At 41.2% G+C, this 21,114-nt stretch overlaps 1 protein-coding gene across 4 annotated transcripts in view; it reads left to right on the forward strand.

Moving 5' to 3' along the window:
- Nucleotides 1-21,114, forward strand: part of gpatch2 (G patch domain containing 2) — a 282,543-nt gene that overhangs the window by 227,226 nt on the left and 34,203 nt on the right. The window contains exons 10-11 of one of the 4 annotated variants that reach the window (XM_073050812.1): nt 10,281-10,356; nt 11,151-11,217. The exons of the other annotated variants lie outside the window; for them this stretch is intronic. Of the exons in view, the coding sequence (XP_072906913.1) occupies nt 10,281-10,356; nt 11,151-11,165 (91 nt within the window). The 3' untranslated portion in view covers nt 11,166-11,217. Of the gene's footprint in view, nt 1-10,280; nt 10,357-11,150; nt 11,218-21,114 lie in introns of those variants that run through there. 4 annotated transcript variants of the gene reach the window in all.

Here is a 21,114-nt window from a genome sequence, read left to right on the forward strand (position 1 = left end):
TGAGCAACTGGCATATCGTTTAAAACAAGTGCTCTGGTATAGATTAGATTTCTACTCTTTGTAATTGGAGAAAATATCGAATGCTAAACTGTTAGGGTTGTGACCCATCATCAAGAAAAGCAATAACAGCTTTGTTTTGATAAGTGGGTTTAGTTGCTATTTGGATAATCAGTGACATTAATAATGTCAGGCAGCAGAGTAGTACTGCAGTTGCAGTTAGTGGACTTTTTTGTGTGAGAAGGCAGCTGTAGCCAGGGCAGATCGTCTATAAATCTTTGTTGTTACTTGGTATCTGAGTTCTAGGTCCACTGTCAGAAAAAGTAGTCTTAAGCGTTGATCGTCTAAAGAAAGCTCGGATCGGTGTGCAGTACTGAGGTGTAGTCCTTGTACCTGATGGAAGTGCTGATGATTACTTTCATGTTGTCACAGCATCAGCTCACACCATCCATCTGGTTGAGAGTGGATCAGCCTTATCAGCATGGCTGGACTGGGTAGCATGAGGAATATATTTTCCCTATGTAAGCCAGACAAAACTGCAAGGGTCCAGGTGGTAAGGTAATTTAAATGTTTGACCTATGAGTGGCAAGTGTTTATGAGCTTATGTTCATACTGCCAGTTCTCTAAATTTTTTAGATAACTTCACATGTGGATTGTATTGGTGTGGGTGAGAATTGGGTGATAGCTGAATATTTAAAACCAGAAGCAATTAAAAACTCTCTGGTTGGTGTGAAACATCATGATCAATATTTTTGACAGATTTATTGAGTTGTTCATCTCAGATGTGAAGGTAATAGACCAGTTGTGTGACTACCAATTCTGTTTTATCTCCCCCAGACTTGGCCATTGCTTGTCTTTAGCATAGTACATTAAGTACTATTGGGCCTTTGATAGAAAGAGTACAGTGTTAAATAAACATCCACAAATGACAAATAGTTGCTGCAAAACATCATGTACACATTTACTAGCATCATATCTTTGTAATTCCTCAGTAAGTTGTCTTCTTCTTACTACTGCTATCAGGGAAGAGTTGAAAGAGCCTGAAGACACACATCCATTGTTTAGGAACAGCTTCTTCCCCTCCACCATCAGATTTACGAATGGTCCCTGAACCCATGAACACTACATCATATTACAATGTATCTTACTGTAACTGACATGTTGAGTTGGCTTGAACCAATCTGGCCATTTTCCTCTGACCTGTCTCATTAACAAGATGTTTTTTACCCACAGAACTACCAAGTACTGGATGTTTTTTTATTTCTCACACCATTCTCTGTAAACGTTAGGGGCTGTTGTGTGTGAAAATCCCAGGAGATCTGCAGTTTCTGAGATACTCAAACCACCCCGTCTGGCACTAACAATCATTCCACGGTCAAAGTCACTTAGATCATATTTCTTCCCCATTCTGTTGTTTCGCCTGAACAACAAGTGAACTCTTGACTGCATGTCTGCATACTTTTATGCATTGAGTTGCTGCCACTTGATTGGCTGATCAAATATTTGCATTAATTTGTTCATAATAAAGTGGTCACTGAGTGTACAGTCTATGGAGAGAGGTTGTGAGCAACCTGGCCCACTGTAGCATGGTGGTCAGTGTATTGAAGTGTAGCTTAATGCCCAGGACACCTTGATAAATAAGTATTTCAGTGGTATTCCATTGAGTTATTATCACATAATTTTCACAAGATGCTGTGGCATTGTAGAGGACTTCAGTATACACTGTCAGCAAATGTTACTGAACAAAGTCACGCTTCCTTCCTAAATTAGGATACTACTAAGATACAAAGGAGACTAACTGTGAGCTTTAAAGAATTACCCACTAAGGTTCCCTTTTGAGGACTTCACAGTCTTTCCCACATTTTCTCACAAATCGTAGCAGGTCCAGTAACATGAACATGCAGGGTTCACTTCATGTTAAATGAATATATGGTAAAATTTAAAGTTATATTGTAAGATTGCATGAGGGGCCATACTGGCATCAATAATGTAAGATGTAAAGTACTCAATTCTTGATTGACTTAACAAACATAGTGATTTTTTTTCCCCTAGCTGATTTTAAATACATAGTAGGATGAAGTTGGCAGACATACTAGAGACATTGTAATACTCACTGCTGAGCAGGGCTGTCTTCAGTGCCTGGCTTCTTTCACCAGGTTGTTCACTGCCTGCCACAGTCAGCTCTTTGGTGGCCTAAATCTGGAATGACAAACCTGCCCAAGCACTAGACATCTCAGGGACCTCAGTCCCATTATAGATTTTATGTGCTAATTTGTCCTATTTGAATTTTATGGGACGTGAACTTTGGAAATTATTGTTCTAGTGCCTTTGTGTCATTGGTGGATGAATCCAAAGTGAAAATAACAAGATTTGTTAGTAGCAGTCATTTCCTATTTGGAAACGTAAATTAACAATTCAGTCATAGATTTGAAACTATACGGAATATGGTAACTGATTAAGCAATTCTGGATGAATGCTCCCAGACATTGTTCCAAACATCCTTGGCATAAAGTTTGCTCCGTTGGAAATTTTTGGCTGCCTGCCTCCTTATCATGCTGCAAGGCTTTGAAGTTACACAGCAGTATTAGACATGCTGCCCCTGAACAGCAAGCTCCCACTCCTAATTCAAGTTTTAAACTATAAATATTGTTTGCAACATGGTTTCAGCCAAAGGGCATTAGTTTAGTTTTCATTCATTCTTTCAGAGAATTTTCTGGGATCTTTGCACTTTGGCCAAGGAATTAGTTATGGTGCATTTCTGAGTGTATAATACAGCAGCACACAGACTGCAGGCACCTGACCCCGGAAGCCCAAGGCCAGTCCCACTCTGGCATTATTTACACTATCTGGACAAGCTGCTGATATCTGTCACACTTGCACTAGCAGCTTGGCTATTAAAATAAAAAGAATTTTATGCAGCATTCTCACTGTATTTGCTGGAAGAGACTGTTATAGATACTGGAAGAAGCATTTATGCAACTTAGCACTCCAATATGTTTTAGTTTTTAGTTGTGGCCACAGGCTTGAACCACAGCAACAACGAAGTATTCAGAGCAACATAGGCCTGGCTTGTGCTCTGCTCTGTAGAGCCTACTTTTCCAGGGAGCATATGAAATAACCATTCATTAACACATTGCAAAACAAGGGAGCTGCTAATGAAGCCTAAAAAATAACCTGGCCCAGAATCAGACCCTAAAATTTATCTTTATTTCAACCATTTTAAGGATATGAAACAAGCATAACAAAATGCAATTTCTGGGCAATGTTCTTTTAAATTACAGATTGTGACTGGATTTACTGTGGTAGAAGGCAGCTGGGACTGGATTCTGTGTATAATCTAATATCTAATATTTTATCCGAGAATGAACCCAACATAAAAGACTAGTCTATAATGAAAATGTTGGTTAAAGAAAAAATAGCAGCAAGGGCCATTCTGCTTAAGGATAACAAAATGCCCAGGTTCAAAATAATTTCTTTAAGAGAAGTGGATTGTATTGGAACACTGAAATGATGTAAAATCTTATTGTGGAAGTGGCTTTTGGCCAATTGTGTGCATTTTTGGAATAAAATTCAAACAGTACACTGTTTCAGATGCACTTAATCAATTAGAGCATGCATTCCATCCATAATGTCTAAATGTCAACTCCCATTGTAGCAGAGTTTTCAAACTCCATATTCACTTTCACAATCATCCTGGACACTTTATTCATTTAAGTTTAGTTTACCCAATTTTATAAATTATTTTTTCTCTTTATTCTTTGGAGATACTTTTCTGCCACTTACCATTCTTGACTTAAGCTAGCCCAAGACAGACAAATGAACATAGAACCGTACAACACAGTACCTTCTGTTCTGCCTGTGATATTGTGCTGACCTATATACAGTGGCATGCAAACGTTTGGGCACCCCTGGTCAAAATTTCTGTTATTGTGAATAGTTAAGTGAGTAGAAGATGAACTGATCTCCAGAAGTCATAAAGTTAAAGATGAAACATTATTTTCAACATTTTAAGCAAGGTTAATGTATTATATTTGCTTTGTACACTCTTAGAGCAGAAAAAAAAGGAAGGTGCACCATGCAAATGTTTGGGCACCCCAAGAGATTTGAGCTCTCAGATAACTTACCAAGGTCTCAGACCTTAATTAGCTTGTTAAGGCTATGGCTTGTTCACAGTCATTGTTAGGAAAGGCCAGGTGATGCAAATTTCAAAGCTTGAGAAGGGGCTGAGGAGAGCAAGGGGGCATGAGAAGGCCTTGGCGAGTAGGATAAAGGAAAACCCCAAGGCATTCTTCAATAATGTGAAGAACAAAAGGATGACAGGAGTGAAGGTAGGACTGATTAGAGATAAAGTTGGGAAGATGTGCCTGGAGGCTGTGGAAGTGAGCGAGGTCCTCAATGAATACTTCTCTTCAGTATTCACCAATGAGAGGGAACTTGATGACGGTGAGGACAATATGAGTGAGGCTGATGTTCTGGAGCATGTTGATATTAAGGGAGAAGAGGTGTTGGAGTTGTTAAAATACGTTAGGACGGATAAGTCCCCGGGGCCTGACAGAATATTCCCCAGGCTGCTCCATGCGGCGAGGGAAGAGATTGCTGAGCCTCTGGCTAGGATCTTTATGTCCTCGTTGTCCACAGGAATGGTACCAGTGGATTGGAGGGAGGCGAATGTTGTCCCCTTGTTCAAAAAAAGGTAGTAGGGATAGTCTGGGTAATTATAGACCAGTGAGCCTTATGTCTGCGGTGGGAAAGCTGTTGGAAAAGATTCTTGGAGATAAGATCTATGGGCATTTAGAGAATCATGATCTGATCAGGGACAGTCAGCATGGCTTTGTGAAGGGCAGATCATGTCTAACAGGTCTGATAGAGTTCTTTGAGGAGGTGACCAGGCATATAGATGAGGGTAGTACAGTGGATGTGATCTACATGGGATTTAGTAAGGCATTTGATAAGGTTCCACACGGTAGGCTTATTCAGAAAGTCAGAAAGCATGGGATCCAGGGAAGTTTGGCCAGGTGGATTCAGAATTGGCTTGCCTGCAGAAATCAGAGGGTTGTTGTGGAGGGAGTACATTCGGATTGGAGGATTGTGACTAGTGGTGTCCCACAAGGATCGGTTCAGGGACCCCTACTTTTCATGATTTTTATTAACAACCTGGATGTGGGGGTAGGAGGGTGAGTTGGCAAGTTTGCAGACGACACAAAGGTTGGTGGTGTTGTGGATAGTGTAGAGCATTGTTAAAGATTGCAGAGAGACATTGATAGGATGCAGGAAGGGGCTGAGAAGTGGCAGATGGAGTTCAACCCGGAGAAGTGTGAGGTGGTACACTTTGGAAGGACAAACTCCAAGGCAGAGTACAAAGTAAATGGCAGGGTACTTGGAAGTGTGGAGGAGCAGGGGAATCTGGGGGTACATGTCCACAGATCCCTGAAAGTTGCCTCACAGGTAGATAGGGTAGTTAAGAAAGCTTATGTGGTGTTAGCTTTTGTAAGTCAAGGGATAGAGTTTAAGAGTCACGGGGTAATGATGCAGCTCTATAAAACTCTAGTTAGGCCACACTTGGAGTACTGTGTCCAGTACTGGTCGCCTCACTACAGGAAGGATGTGGAAGCATTGGAAAGGGTACAGAGGAGATTTACCAGGATGCTGCCTGGTTTTGAGAGTATGCAGTATGATCAGGGATTAAGGGAGCTAGGGCTTTACTCTTTGGAGAGGAGGAGGATGAGAGGAGACATGATAGAGGTGTACAAGATATTAAGAGGAATAGACAGAGTGGACAGCCATCACCTCTTCCTCAGGGCACCACTGCTCAGTCCAAGAGGACATGGCTTTAAGGTAAGGGGAGGGAAGTTCAAGGGGGATATTAGAGGAAGGTTTTTTACTCAGAGAGTGGTTGGTGCGTGGAACGCACTGCCTGAGTCAGTGGTGGAGGCAGATACACTAGTGAAATTTAGGAAACTACTAGACAGGTATATGGAGGAATTTAAGGTGGGGGGATATATGGGAGGCAGGGTTAAAGGTATTTATAAATACCCTGACTCCTTAAACCTTCTCCCAACAATCAGCAGCCATGGGCTCCTCTAAGCAGCTGCCTAGCACTTTGAAAATTAAAATAAAAGATGCCCACAAAGCAGGAGAAGGCTATAAGAAGATAGCAAAGCATTTTTAGGTAGCCGTTTCCTCAGTTTGTAATGTAATTAAGAAATGGCAGTTAACAGGAACAGTGGAGGTCAAGTTGAGGTCTGGAAGACCAAGAAAACTTTCCGAGAGAACTGTTCGTAGGATTGCTAGAAAGGCAAATCAAAACCCCCATTTGACTGCAAATGACCTTCAGGAAGATTTAGCAGACTCTGGAGTGGTGGTGCACTGTTCTACTGTGCAGTGACACCTGCACAAATATGACCTTCATGGAGAGTCATCAGAAGAAAATCTTCCCTGCATCCTCACCACAAAATTCAGAGTAAGAAGTTTGCAAAGGAACATCTAAACAAGCCTCACACACGAAGTGCTGGTGGAACGCAGCAGGCCAGGCAGCATCAATAGGAAGAAGCACAGTCAACGTTTCAGGTCAAGACCCTTCATTAGGACTAATGGAAAAAAGAGATCGTAGAGATTTGAAAGTGGGAGTGAGAGGGGAAGATGTGAAATGATAGGAGAAGATAGGAGGGGGAGGGATGAAGCTAAGAGCTGGGAAGTTGATTGGCAAAAGGGATACAAGGCTGGAGAAGGGGGAGTATCATAGGATGAGAAAAGGGGAGGGGAGCACCAGAGGAAAATGGAGAACAGGCAAGGAGTTATTGTGAGAGGGAAAGAGAGAGAAAAGATTTTATATATTTTTATATATGGATGGGGTAAGAAGTGGAGGAGGGGCATTAATGGAAGTTAGAGAAATCAATGTTCATACCATCAGGTTGGAGGCTACCCAGACGGAATATAAGGTGTTGTTCCTCCAACCTGAGTGTGGCTTCATCTCAACAGTAGAGGAGGCCATGAATTGACATATTGGAATGGGAATGGGACGTGGAATTAAAATGTATGGCCACTGGGAGATCCTGCTTCCTCTGTCAGACAGAGCATAAGTGTTCAGTGAAACAGTCTCCCAGTCTGTGTCGGGTCTCGCCAATATATAAAAGGCCACACTGGGAGCACCAGGCGCAGTATACCACACCAGCCGACTCACAGGTGAAGTGTTGCCTCACCTGGAAGGACTGTCTGGGGCCCTGAATGGTAGTGAGGGAGGAAGTGTAAGGGCAAGTGTAGCACTTTTTCCGCTTACAAGGATAAGTGTCAGGAGGAGATCGGCTGGAAGGGTTGGGGGGGTGAATGGACAAGCGAGTCGCGTAGGGAGCAATCCCTGCGAAAGCAGAAAGTGGGGGGGGGTGGAGGAAAAGATGTGCTTGGTGGTGGGATCTCATTGGAGATGGCAGAAGTTACGGAGAATTATATGTTAGACACGGAGTCTGGTGGGGTAGCAGTTGAGGACAAGAGGAACCCTATCCCGAGTGGGGTGGCGGGAGGATGGGGTGACAGCAGATGTGCGTGAAATGGGAGAGTTGCATTTGAGGGCAGGGTTGATGGTAGAGGAAGGGAAGCCCCTTTCTTTAAAACAGGAAGATATCTCCTTTGTACTGGAATGAAAAGCCTCATTCTGAGAGCAGATGCTGCGGAGACAGAGAAATTGAGAGAAGGGGATGGCATTTTTACAAGTATAGGGTGGGAAGAGGAATAGTCCAGGTAGCTGTGAGAGTCTGTGGGCTTATAGTAGACATCAGTAGATAAGCTTTCTCCACAGATAGAGACAGAGAGATCAAGGAAGGGGAGGAAGGTGTCGGAAATGGACCAGGTAAATCTGAAGGCAGGGTGGAAGTTGGAGGCAAAGTTGATGAAGTCAACAAGCTCAGCATGCGTGCAGGAAGCAGCGCCAATGCAGTCATCGATGTAGCAAAGGAAAAGTGGGGGACGGATACCAGTATAGGCTTGGAACATGGACTGTTGCTCATAGCCAACAAAAAGGCAGGCATAGCTGGGACCCATACGGGTGGCCATGGCTACACCTTTCGTTTGAAAGAAGTGAGAGGAGCCGAAGGAGAAATTATTAAGAGTAAGGACCAATTCCACTAGATGAAGGAGAGTGGTGGTAGAGGGGAACTGGTTGGGTCTGGAATCCAAAATGAAACGGAGAGCTTTGAAACCTTCCTGGTGGGGGATGGATGTATATAGGGACTGGACATCCTTGGTGAAAATAAGATGATGGGAGCCAGGGAACTTTGAAATCATTGAAAAAATCCAGAGCATGAGAAGTGTCAAGAACATAGATGGAAAGGGATTGAACATGGGGGGACAAAACAGTGTCAAGGTATGCAGAAATGAGTTTGGTGGGGCAGGAGCAAGCTGAAACAATGGTCTACCTGGACAGGCAGTTTGTGGATCTTGGGTAGGAGGTAGAAACGGGAAGTGCAGGGTGTGGGAACTATGAGGTTGGTGGCAATGGATGGGAGATCCCCAGAGCTGATAAGGTTGGTGATGGTGTGGGAGACAATGGCCTGGTGTTCGTTAGTGGGGTCATGTTCGAGGGGTAAATAAGAGGAGGTATCAGCGAGTTGTCGCTGTGCCTCGGCTAAACAAGCCTGATGCATTTTGGAAACAAGTCCTGTGGACTGATGAAGTTAAAATAGAACCTTTTGACCTAATGAGCAATGAGCAAAGGTATGTTTGGAGAAAAAAAGAGTGCAGAATTTCATGAAAAGAACTCCTCTCCATCTGTTAAGCACAGGGGTGGATCGATCATGCTGCGGGCTTGTGTTACAGCCAGTGGCGCAAGGAACATTTCACTGGTAGAGGGAAGAATGAATTCAATTAAATACCAGCAAATTCTGGAGGCAAACATCACACCATCTGTAAAAAAGCTGAAAGTGAAAAGAGGATGGCTTCTACAACAGGATAATGATCCTAAACACACCTCAAAATCCACAATAGACTCCCTCAGGAGGCACAAGCTGAAGGTTTTGCCATGGCCCTCACAGTCCCGACCTAAACATCATCGGAAATCTGTGGATAGACCTCAAAAGAGCAGTGCGTGCAAGATGGCCCAAGAATCTCACAGAATTAGAAGCCTTTTGCAAGGAAGAATGGGCGAAAATTCCCCGAACAAGAATTGAAAGACTCTTAGCTGGGTACAGAAGGCATTTACAAGCTGTGATACTTGCCAATGGGGGTGTTACTAAGTACTGACATGCAGGGTGCCCAAACTTTTGATTCGGGCCATTTTCCTTTTTTGTTATTTTGTAAAAGATGGAAATAAAAAAAGTAATCTTGCTTAAAATATTAAAGAAATGTGTCATCTTTAACTTTATGCCTTTTGGAAATCAGGTCATCTTTACTCGCTTAGCTATCCACAGTAACAGAAATTTTGATTAGGGTTGCCCAAATTTTTGCATCCCGTTGTAAACCTACTCCATGATCAATCTAACTTTCCATTTTTCTTACATCCATTGCCTATCCAAATGTTCTTATTGTATCAGTCTCTTACTACCCCCCACCCCCAACAGTGCATTCCAGGTACCAACCACTCTTTCTGTAAATACACCTTCTCCCCTAAACTTTCCTCCACTCACCTCAAATAGATGCCCTCTGGTATTGGCCATTGCCATGCTAGAAAAATGGTGCTGGCTGTCCCCTCTATCTATGCTTCTCATAAGCTTATACACCCCTATCAGAAAGGTCTCTCCTCCTCTGTCACTGCAAAGATAAAAGCCCTAGATTAGTAAACCATTCCTCATAAGACACGTTCTCCAATTCTGGCAGCATCCTAGTAAGTCTCCTCTGCCCCCTCTCTAAAGCCTCCACGCTCTTTGCTTAATGAAGCAACCAGAACTAAACTCAGTGCTCTTAAGTGAAGCGTAACCATACCTTAATAGAACTGAAAAATAACCTTTTGAACTCAATCCCCCAACTAATGAAGACCAGCAAACTATACTCTCTTAACCACTCTATCATCTTGCACAACAATTCAGAGGGATCTATGGATTTGGATTCCAAGATACCTCTATTCCTTCACACTGCTAAGAATTTGTACTGATCACAGAAATGTGTAATGGTTATGTGACTTTACCAGTTCCTGTGATTTCCCATTCCTCTGTATGTGAGGGAATAGCCCTCCCAGTCACTGAGACTCAGCAGTTTATCATAAGTGGACCGAGAAGGTCTATAACCTGACATTGACATTGGTCAATGTCAACTTTGACCTTCCGGCCTTCAGCTCGTACTTATGTTTGAAATTCCAGAGCAACATTGGAATTTCTCTTCCCAGATGGAAAAGAGAAACCAAGAGATAGAAAGAAAGCAGGGATGTTTTCCCGGGTAAGTTCACCAGCAGTTTCTGGTTTAGGCAAAAGTTGATCTTAATTGAATCATCCAGAGATTGCAGTTAAACATTTTCTGAATTACTGTTCATTTCAATAATTAATTGGTAGCAGGTTGTGTGATTTCTTCTGTTTCTCCATAGAGGAGAAAAAGTTATTAAGTCTAGTGTGCAGAGCATGATGGTTAATGCATATGAAGAGAATACAATACTAAATTATATCTCTTAATGCAAGGAGTCATTTTAATGCAAGTAGTAGGGTAGAAAAACTTGATCTTTAATTCAAGTATGGGCTATGATATTGTTGCCATCATTGAGAAATGGCTGAAAGATAACTCCTTGTCCCAAGATACAGAATTTACAGGCCAGACAGCAGACAATGTAAAGGAGGAGGTGGATTACTCCCTAATCAAGGAGTGCATTGTTTCTGAATTGGGGGAGGATATCCTAGAAGGCTCCTCAAATGAAAATGGATGAGCAGAGATGAACAAAATGGACATTGTCTCTTTGCTGGAGCTGTATTACAAACCTCTTCATAGTCAACAGATGGAGGAACAGATCTGTAGGCAAATAGAGACTTGATCAAAAGTACAATTTTAGTATGAGGGGTTTTAGTTTCCCAAATATTAAAAACAATTGCCTTTGCGGAAAATGGGGCAAAATGGTTACCCAAATACTATTTGTGAAAAGTACATGAAGAGTAACATTATCATTTTAGAGGATCACAGCATGGCTCTGCTGGATTTTCCTGTATAATTGCATTTTGTAACTGATGTTGCATTTCAACTTCTAGCATCTTTCAGCCTAATAGCACAGTGGGTGCAGTGTTTGCACCCAGCACTAACATGGACACAGACAAAGCAGACATCACTCTTCTAACAACTAGAGGGACTTGCTACTTAATGAATGATTGCTTCAATGATTGAAGTGATGAGAGTATTCCCAAGGTGTAGGTAAGTCTTGACAGCTAATGAAAAACTGACGTAGGAGGCCATGGTCCCACAGGGTACTTTAAGGGCCATAGCTGCCGTGAGCTTGCCAGAGAGATATCAGTAAAGATGTGAGCATAGATGCCTGCATTTTGGGCAAGCCTGCAGTAAAAGCTATGCTTACTCTGGTGAGCCAAAGGAAAAATAAATGAAGTCTCCTCTTTTTCACTGTCGTGACATTAATGCTGTAGTGAGCTGTAAAGGGGGAGATGGGGCAGACATTGGCAGTGTGGCTGTCTGGAAGGATCCTGAGCCTGGAAAGGAAAAACCATCTTCTTTTATTAGTTTTTTGGGAAATCTGGGCATTGTTCATACCTAGTACCCTTGAGACTTGCAGGCCTTTCAAAAGTCATCCACATTGGTGGGTCCAAAAGCTTGACCAGGTAAGGGTGACATATTTCCTCCCTTGCAAGACATCAATGAACCAGATAGATGTTTGCAAAGGTACAGTAGCATTGACGTTGTCATCTCTATTGAATGATTGGCTTTTTAATTCCAGATCATGGATCAGATTTAAATTCCCACAGATGGCATTGTGGAATTTGAACTATAGTCTCCAGTTGTTACCCAGCCCAGTGGACTGCTACTAATAACCACTGCACCCCATCATACCCTGTGATCCTAACCTCAGTGAGCAAAGCACTCCAGACATGCACAATATCATATTCAAGGTTCCAGATGTCACAGATCTCAGCGAGGGCAAAGAATGTCGTTTGACTATAGGACCTTTAAACAACATAGCTTTACATTTCGTAGTTTGTTATACCTGGTTTTCCTGTGAATAATTTTTTCAGAGTTCTTCAGAGCAATGAAATGGTAAATCTCACAGCAGTGTTGGAAGTGCTTTATGCAGGAAAAGGCAACCTTGAGAAAACAAAACCCTGTCGAGAAGCAAGGAGCCACACACATGTCCAGGGATATACTCATTGTTGTTACCTCTGTGTAAACCCATCCCCAGAATCATAGAAGTCCTGGTGTTTTAGCCAGTGTTTACTCTACACCGGCATAATATTAAAAACGATTATCTGATCATTATTTCATTTCTCTTTGGGAGATTAGGTTGTGGTTGAATTTGTTGCCATTTCCATATATTGCAACAGTGCAACAGGGACACTATTTCAAGTCATTTTTTAAATATTTTATTGAGATACAGCATGCAATAGGCCGTTCCAACCATTCAAGCTGCACCACCCAGCAACCCGCTGATTTAATCCTTGCCTAATCACGTGACAGTTCACAATGGCCACTTAACCTACCAACCAGTATGTCTTTTGACTGTGGAAGGAAACCCACACAGTCACGGGGAGAAGGTTCAACGGCGGTGAGAATCATTGGCTTTGAACCTTATCGAATCGATTGTGAGAATGCAGCTGATTGATAACGCAATGAATGAATTGAGCCTCCCTCGTGCTTAGGTTTCTCTCTTTTTCACGCGGGGTTTCAAGTGTTCATCTTTTCATCTCGGCGAGCCCAGTTCATTGCCCCCACACTGTAAGTTGCCCGAGTGTACCTTTACTAAACATATCTCAGTAACAACATTTAATCATACTATTCCATTATCTTTCTTGCTCCTTACATGCGTAACAGGTTTCAGCTGCTAATGTTGGTCTGTGAAGTAAAATGTCTTATGGATACATGGACCACAGTGGACATGCTGTACTTAGATTTCCACAAAGCATTTGATAAGGTACTATGTCAAAAGATGTAGAAAAGAAAAGCTCTGTGATACAGAATGTAGCATTAGCTGGCTGCCTACCAGGAAACAAAGAAGAACAGAAAAAGAGTCTTTTTAGCCTGTGCTATCCACAGGGATCAATGTTGCTACCTCATGTTTTCAATATGAATAAAGGATTTCGATGAAGGCACTAAAGGTATTGTTGCAAAATTTGCAAATAAAACAAGGGAAGTAGGAACGTAAGTGTGATGATATTACCAAGAGGCTATGAGCAAATATAACTAGGTCAAGTGAAAAGTCAAAAATCTGTCACATGAAATATGGGTTGGTAAAAAGTGAATTTGCCCATTTTGGCAAGGAAAAAAGGCATATTGTCTGATTAATAAGAGCATTTAGAGCTCCAAGGTACAGAAGGATTAGGGTGTCTGACTGCTTGATTTGCAAACGATAAAAAGCAGAAATAGTAAATAATTGTTAAGGCAAACAAAATGCTATAGTTTATTCAGAGGTAAGCAGAATACATCAATAGGGAGGTTATGTTTTAGTTATATAGGGAAATAGTAAGATCACATTTGGAATCTCATGCACAGTATTAGTCTCTTTATGGAAGGGTGCTAATGCATTGGAAACTGCTCCGACAATCAGAGTTGTACACACAGAAGTTGGCCTTTCCACCCATTACATCTATGTTTGCCCATATACATTAGTCCCTTTTCCTCATTTCCCTTGTCCAAGGTCCATATCCTCCTATGCTGGAATGGGGGGTTGTTCTTATCCTCCTGTGAGAAGTAAGAACCACTGAGGTGAACTAGTTCCCCCCCCCAGCTCCCCAATGAGTCAGGAATCTTTAGAACTCTCTTCTTTACGGGAAAATGGAAGCAAAATTTTTGAGTATTTTAATGGCAGAGGTAGGTACATTTTTGGTAAGCAAAGGAAAAGCAGGTAGGCAAGGATGTGGAGATAAGGTTATTATCAGATCAGCTGTCATCTTATTAAATAACAAAATAGCTTGAGGGAGCAAGTGACTATTTCTAATCTGAACTTGAGTACAGTTGGATTTTTCCATTGGCAGGATCAGACCATCCTTGTCTGAACAGACCAAATCATGTTGCATGCCCTTCCCTCATCAGAATCACTAAAGCTAACCTCAATTTGTCATATTGATTTGTTATGGAAACAGTTGAAATTCTTCTAAGTAGTACATTTCTACTTGCTTTGGCAAGTATCTGATAGGAGTTCTCTATGCAACAGTCCTGGGAGTCTTTTGGACTGCCAATTCAAACTACCGGTAGTACCATTCTTCTTTTAAATATAACCAGCTGAACAGACCTAGTATCCAACAAGGATATCACAAAAGTACGCCATCTCAGAGGTCACCCTTATTCCTCCATCTACCCACAATCAGTGCCAAAATCTGCAAATGAAGTTGTGCTCTGAAGTTAATTGTCGGTAACTCTCTCTACAATACTCAAAAAAAGAGCCAAACAAAAAACTACCATGAATTTCTGCTATGAAGTTAACAATTGTAAAACTCGGTTTGCTGTGTTATTTTTTATAGATAATATAAAAAATGCATCCTGGGACATGCCACTGTCAGGAAAGATGAAATTGTAAATTCAAGTTCCTGCTGTCTTGGTTGAACTAAGTAAAGTGGCTATAACTGATGTCAATTATTTGACAAGAAACTACTTTTTGAGCTATTGTTTCAATTAAGTAGTATTTAGTATTCAGATTTGTTGTAGTGCTAGATTTGTAAGCCAAAAATAAGTCAGGTGGCCATTGGAGCTGCAGGTATTCCAAGGATGCTATTAAATTGTATGAAATGTCATTTATTTTTGCTGTGAAAAATATCACCAGCTTCATCTCATGAAAGCAGTAAATTATAAAATTGATAGAATTCATCATGTTGTTGAAGAAATAATAATGTTTAAAAGGGAAAACACTGCAAATATGATGCAGTCGATTATTGCCTACCCTTAATATCTTATTTGCACAAGTACATTAAGTCGATAACTATTTTGATACCATCTCACATGAGCTGCTCATTCATTCGCTTGTGGTGCCAAGAATTCTTATTCATTGTGTAACAGCATTTTAACATTGCCGTAGCCAGTAAATCAAACCATCAAATTATCAGACCTTGATTGCCTCTGCCAATTAGTTTCGGTCTGCCAATGAAGCAGAGTCTTTCCAAGAATTTTAATTGCTTCCAAAAAAAAACGTTTAGCCAATAGTTTATCATATCACTTTCTTAAATTGCCCCACTCAAAACATAAGCGAACCAACCATAAGCGTTGGATTGTTTGTGTTAATAAAGGCAGCAAAGTTATCATGAGTGGCTCCCATTACTCCATGAAGCCGAAGGCAGTTTTGGGATGTTCTCACAAGGATAGCTTTATGTACTGCTAATACAATGCCTATAACTAGCGATACTGTTTGCAGCATACTCTGTTCAAACCCACATCTGCATTAATGATGATTTCAGCTATGCATGAATGGCACACTGTAAAGAATCCTAATAATCTTTGCATACGTAGCAGACAAAGTTTGATGGAGGGAAGTGTGAGGTGATGCACTTGAGTCAGATTAATGAGTGAAAGGAAATATAAGCTATGGTGGGATTTTAAATGGAACAAAGATCATTAGGAGTTATGTAGAAGATGGCAAGCAAGTTGAGAAATCTGTCAGAAAATAACAAACAGAAGATTCTGCAGGTGCTGGAAATCTTGAGCAACATTCACAAAATTGTGGAGTTATTGAGCAAGTCTTGCAGCATCTACGGAGGGTAATAAACAGTAGACATTTTGAACCGAGATCCTTCACCGGGGATAGAAGCCAAAAAGTAGAAGGTGGACGAAGGAGAAGGAGTAGACTCTGGCAGATATTAGGTGAAACCAGGTAAAGGGGAAAGTGGATGGGGGAGGGGTATGAAGTAAGAAGCTGGAAAGGGATAGGTGGAAGAGGTTAAGGGCTGAAGGAGGAGGATTTTCATAGGAGAGGACAGTGGACCAGAGAAAAAAGGGAAGAAAGAGGGGAACCAGTAGGGGGTGATGTGCAGGTGAGGAAAAGAGATAGGGTGAGATGGAAACCAGAATTGGATATGGTAAAAGGTGGGGGGAGAAATTACTGGAAGTTAGAAAAAGTCACTTCCCTGGCCAAAATAAAAGGTATTGCTCCTCAAGCTTGAGTTTGGCCTCATCATGGTAGCAGAGGACAGACATGTCAGAATGGGAATGGGAAGTTGAATTGAAATCTTAAATTTCCCTCAAGTATCTATCTCTACCACCACCCCTGGCAGCGCATTTCATGCATCCACCACTGTCTGTGTCAGAAACATACCTCTGATGTTCCCGCCCTTCCCATTCTTTCCTCCAAGCACTTTAAAATTACGCCCCTTGTGTGAGCCATTTCCATCATGAGGAAAAAAGTCTCTAGCTGTCCACTAGGTCTATGCCTCTTACCATCTTGTACATCTCTATCAAGTCACCTCTCATCCTTCTTCATTCCAAAGAGGAAAGTCTTAGCTTGTTCAACCTATTCACATCTAACAGCATCTGTCTCTCCCTCCACCGTCCACTTACCCTATCCCTGGTCTCCAGCTGCCCATCATCCCCTTCCTAATCTGGTTCCACCATTCCCTGCCAACCCCTGCCTCACCATCAATTTCTCCCACACCTCTGTACTGTCCATCTGTCCCCTACACTCTCAAACCTGATACAGGATCCTCATGTACAATATTGACTATCCCTTTGCTTTTGGGTAGTTACGCGTTCAAGGGTGCATCATATACTAGGGAATTACTGAATAGTGTGATAACAAATGTCACTGCACTCTTTAAGAAGGGAGGAAGGCAGAAGAAAGGAAATTATAGGCCAGTTAGCCTAACCTCAGTGGTTGGGAAAGTGTTACAGTCTATTATAAGTGTGAAGTGGTTTATTCTGGTATGTCAAATTTGAAGACATGGTAAGACTTTTGGCAGTGTGGCGGATCTGAGAGATCTTGGGGTCCGTGTCCATAGGACACTCAAAGCTGCTGCGCAGGTTGACAGTATTGTTAAGTAGGCATATGGTGTATTGGCATTCATAAACTGAGATTGAGTTCAAGAGCCGTGAGATAATGTTATAGCTATACAAGACTTTGGTCAGACCCCACTTGGAGTACTGTGTTCAGTTCTGGTCACCTCACTACAGGAAGGGTGTGGATACTGTAGAGAGAGTGCAGAGGAGATTTACAAGGATGCTGCCTGGATTGGAGGGCATACCTTAATGAGAATAGGTTGAGTCAATTTGGCCTTTTCTCCTTGGAGCGACAGAAGATGAAAGGTGACCTGACAGAGGTAAATAGATGATGAGGGGCATTGATCGTGTGGATAGCCAGAATCTTTTTCCCAGGGCTGTAATGGCTAACACGAGGTGGCATCGTTTTAAGGTTCTTGGAAATGTGTACTGAGGGGATGTCAGGTCACAGAGAGTTGTGGGTGCGTGGAATGCACTGTCAGCGATGGTGGATACAATAGGGTCTTTTAAGATCCTCTTTGATAGGAACATGGAGCTTAGAAAAATAGAGGGCTAAACGCTAGGGAAATTCTAGGCAGTTTCCAGAATAGGTTACATAGTCGGCTCAACATTGTGGGCTGAAGGGCCTGTGATGTGCTGTAGATTTCTATGTTCTTTGTTTTATTAAGGATGAGGTTTTGTGGTACTTGGAGACTACTGATAAAATAAGTCCAAGTCAGCATGGTTTCTGTGAAGGGAAATTTTGCTTGACAAATCTGTTAAGAGTTCTTTGAGGAAGTAACGAGCAGACTGGACAAAGGAGAGCAGTGGATGTCATTTACTTGGATTTTCAGAAGACGTTTGATAAGATACCATACATGAGGCCACTTAACAAGATAAAATCCTATGGCATTATAGGAAAGATAGGTCATTTACTTGGGTTTTCAGAAGGCGTTTGATAAGATGCCACACTTGAGGCTGCTTATCAAGATAAAATCCTGTGGCGTTACAGGAAATAATACTGGCATGGATAGAGGAATGGCTGACAGGCAGGAGGCAGCAAGTGGGAATAAAAGGGGCCTTTTATAGGTTGGCTGCTGGTGGCTAGGCATGTTCCTTAGGGGTCAATATTTCTTGCTTTTCACATTGTCAGTTATTTAGATAATGGAATTGATGGCTTTGTGGAAAAGTTTGCAGAGGATATGAAGATAGGTGGAGGGGTAGGTAGTTCTGAGGAATCAATGCAATTGCAGTAGGATTTATACAAATTGGAAGAATGGGCAAAAAAGTGGCAGATGAAATACAGTGTTGGGAAATGTATGATAAAGCATTTTGGTAAAAGGAACAATAGTGCAGACTATTATCTAAATGAGGAGAAGGCTGAAACATCAGAGGTGCAGAGGGACTTTGCAGTCATCGTGCAAGACTCTCAGAAGGTTAATTTACAGGTTGAGTCTGTGGTAAAGAAGGCAAATGCAATGTTGTCATTTATTTCAAGGGGAATAGAATATAAAAGCAAGGAGATAATCCTAAGCCTTTATAAGACACTAGTCAGGCTGCACTTGGAGTATTGTTAAAAGTTTTGGGCCCCATATCTCGGAAGGGATGTGTTGACATTAGAGAGAGTCCAGAGGAGGTTCACGAAGATGATTCCAGGGATGAAGAGGTTAACATATGAGGGGCATTTGGCAGCCTTGGGCCTGTACTCACCGGAACTTAGAAGAATATGTGGGGATCTCATTGAAAATTACCAAATGTTGAAAGGACTAGATAGGGTGGATGTGGAGAGAATGTTTCCTATTGTGGGTATATCCAGAACTAAACAGCGTAGCCTCAAAATTGAGGAGCGACCCTTTAGAACAGAGGTAAGGAGATACTTTTTTTTAAACCAGAGAGCAGTAAATCTGTGGAATACTTTGCCACAGACTGTGGTGGAGGCCAAGTCAGTACATATACTTAAGGTGGAAATTGATTGTTTCCTGATAAAAGGACATCAAAGGATATGCCAAGACGGCAGGTGTATAGAGTTGAGTGGGATTCAGGATCAGCCATGATGGAATGGTGGAGTAGACTCACTGGGCTGAATGGCCTAATTCTGCTCCTATGTCTTATGGTCTAACAGTGGGATAGAACTTCAGTCTAGTGGTATGTGCTTTTAAGCTTTAGTATCTTCTGCCTGAAGGGAAGGAGAAAAGAGAATATCCAGAATGGGTGGGGCCATTGATTATGCTGACTGAGGCAGTGAGAAGTACAGACAATACGTAACACTGCACTTTCTTGCAGTCATGAGCAGAACAGTGATGCATCCAGATAGAATGCTTTCTATGGTACATCAATGAAATTTGGTGAGAGTCAAACCAGCCATGTCATATTTGTTAGGCTCTTGAGGAAGTAGAGGCACTGATGAGCTTTCTTGGCATTGGTTGTATCAGGACATGCTATTAGTGATGATCAGTCCTAGAGACCTGATGTTTTCAATCCCCTCAACCTCAGCGCCATTGATGTTGACAGGAGTATGTACACCAACCTCTTTGAGAAGTTGGTAACCCGCTCCTTGTTTTGCTGTCATTGAAGGAAAGGTTGTTGTCATGACACCATGTTGCAAAGCTCTCTATTTCCTTCGTGTATCCCAACTCATCATTATTTGAGATACAGCCCACTATGGTGGTGCTATCTGCAAACTTAACTGCGCTTTTAAGCCAAGGATTTACTAATCCTCCAAATAAAATAGCTCCTTCCAATAGCCTTTCCTCATCTTCCACTAATACGAAAGGAGGCTCACTTTAAGTAATCCACTGGTAGTCAAAATTATAGTCACCTCTATTCCACTGGCAGCATTAAGCAGACCTTTCTACACCTCTGTGCATAGTATTTCTAAATGTTGGAGTCATAATAGCTGAATGATAAATATTGAGACTGTGAGCTTTGACAATGTATGACAGCTGCATGTACACAATCAAAGGGGACAAGCATCAGAAGACAATTTTAAAAGGGCAGATTTTCAGATCTTCTCTTGGGTTTTGCCAAGTGCTAGTATCTGATTTTGAGAATGATTATAATCACATAACTTAATATAAAGCTCCCTTTTCATAATTATAGAATGTCATGTATCTCATGTGCACAAGTTAAATACTTAAACTCTTAAGGCGCCGTGCACATGTCAATTATTCATAAAAACACCTTCCTTTACCACAAAATACCTTTTACCACAGTACTTGTTCAGTATACCATCAGTGTATACTTTTGTTTGAATTCACATGTCAGCTGTTATAAATATGAATGATATCCTAAATATGTTACATATATATATATTAATTGTATGTTACTAAAAGTAGGTTTTTAGTAGTTTACCTCTTTGATTTATATATTAAGTGAAACATATGTTTTAACCTAGATGTTTTGTGATATTTTAAATATTGATGTATTTAAATGCTGTAATTACATATGCTCAGATGATGAGGGCTTGTTAAATAATAAATTTAAGACAGGTAAATAAATTATTGGGAAAAGTATTAAACAGTTTTCTGTTAACTTTGCTGAAAATGAAATGTCTGCATTTTACTGACTTGGTGATTGAAGGTAAATCTTATTAAATGTATGCATGTATAAAATATGCATGTATTTGTAAAATGGTGCAAATCGCCTCAGCCATTCAAAAGAAATAATACATATTGACATTTATTTATGAACAAAAGTCACATTCACACATGCTGTACTTTTCTCATTTGAAGTGCCTTGTTTCTAGCTCCCTTTTAATCAGCAAATAACTCTTGATGCATGCGATTTTGAAACATTTCTTGTTATTAAAATATATCTATGTTTCATTCTCACCTTGGTTGGCGATCAAAGTGGTACTCCTTAGAAAGACAAATGGTTCATTTATGCTGATGGAACAAGGCTGCCTTTCAGACTGTCATTGATTTTAAATTAAAAAGTAACTGGTATGTTCTACATGAAGAGTGACAACAATAACAAACTAGTCCTTACTTAGTGCTATTTGTTGCAAGTATAGCATGTCTTTTTATGAGAAAATAAAAGATGCCTGAGTACCTTAATCTCTGTGATCAATAGTGTAGATATCTCAATGCAGTATAACAG

The sequence above is a fragment of the Hemitrygon akajei genome, chromosome 7 (genome assembly GCF_048418815.1).
Source record: "Hemitrygon akajei chromosome 7, sHemAka1.3, whole genome shotgun sequence".
Classification (NCBI taxonomy): domain Eukaryota; kingdom Metazoa; phylum Chordata; class Chondrichthyes; order Myliobatiformes; family Dasyatidae; genus Hemitrygon; species Hemitrygon akajei.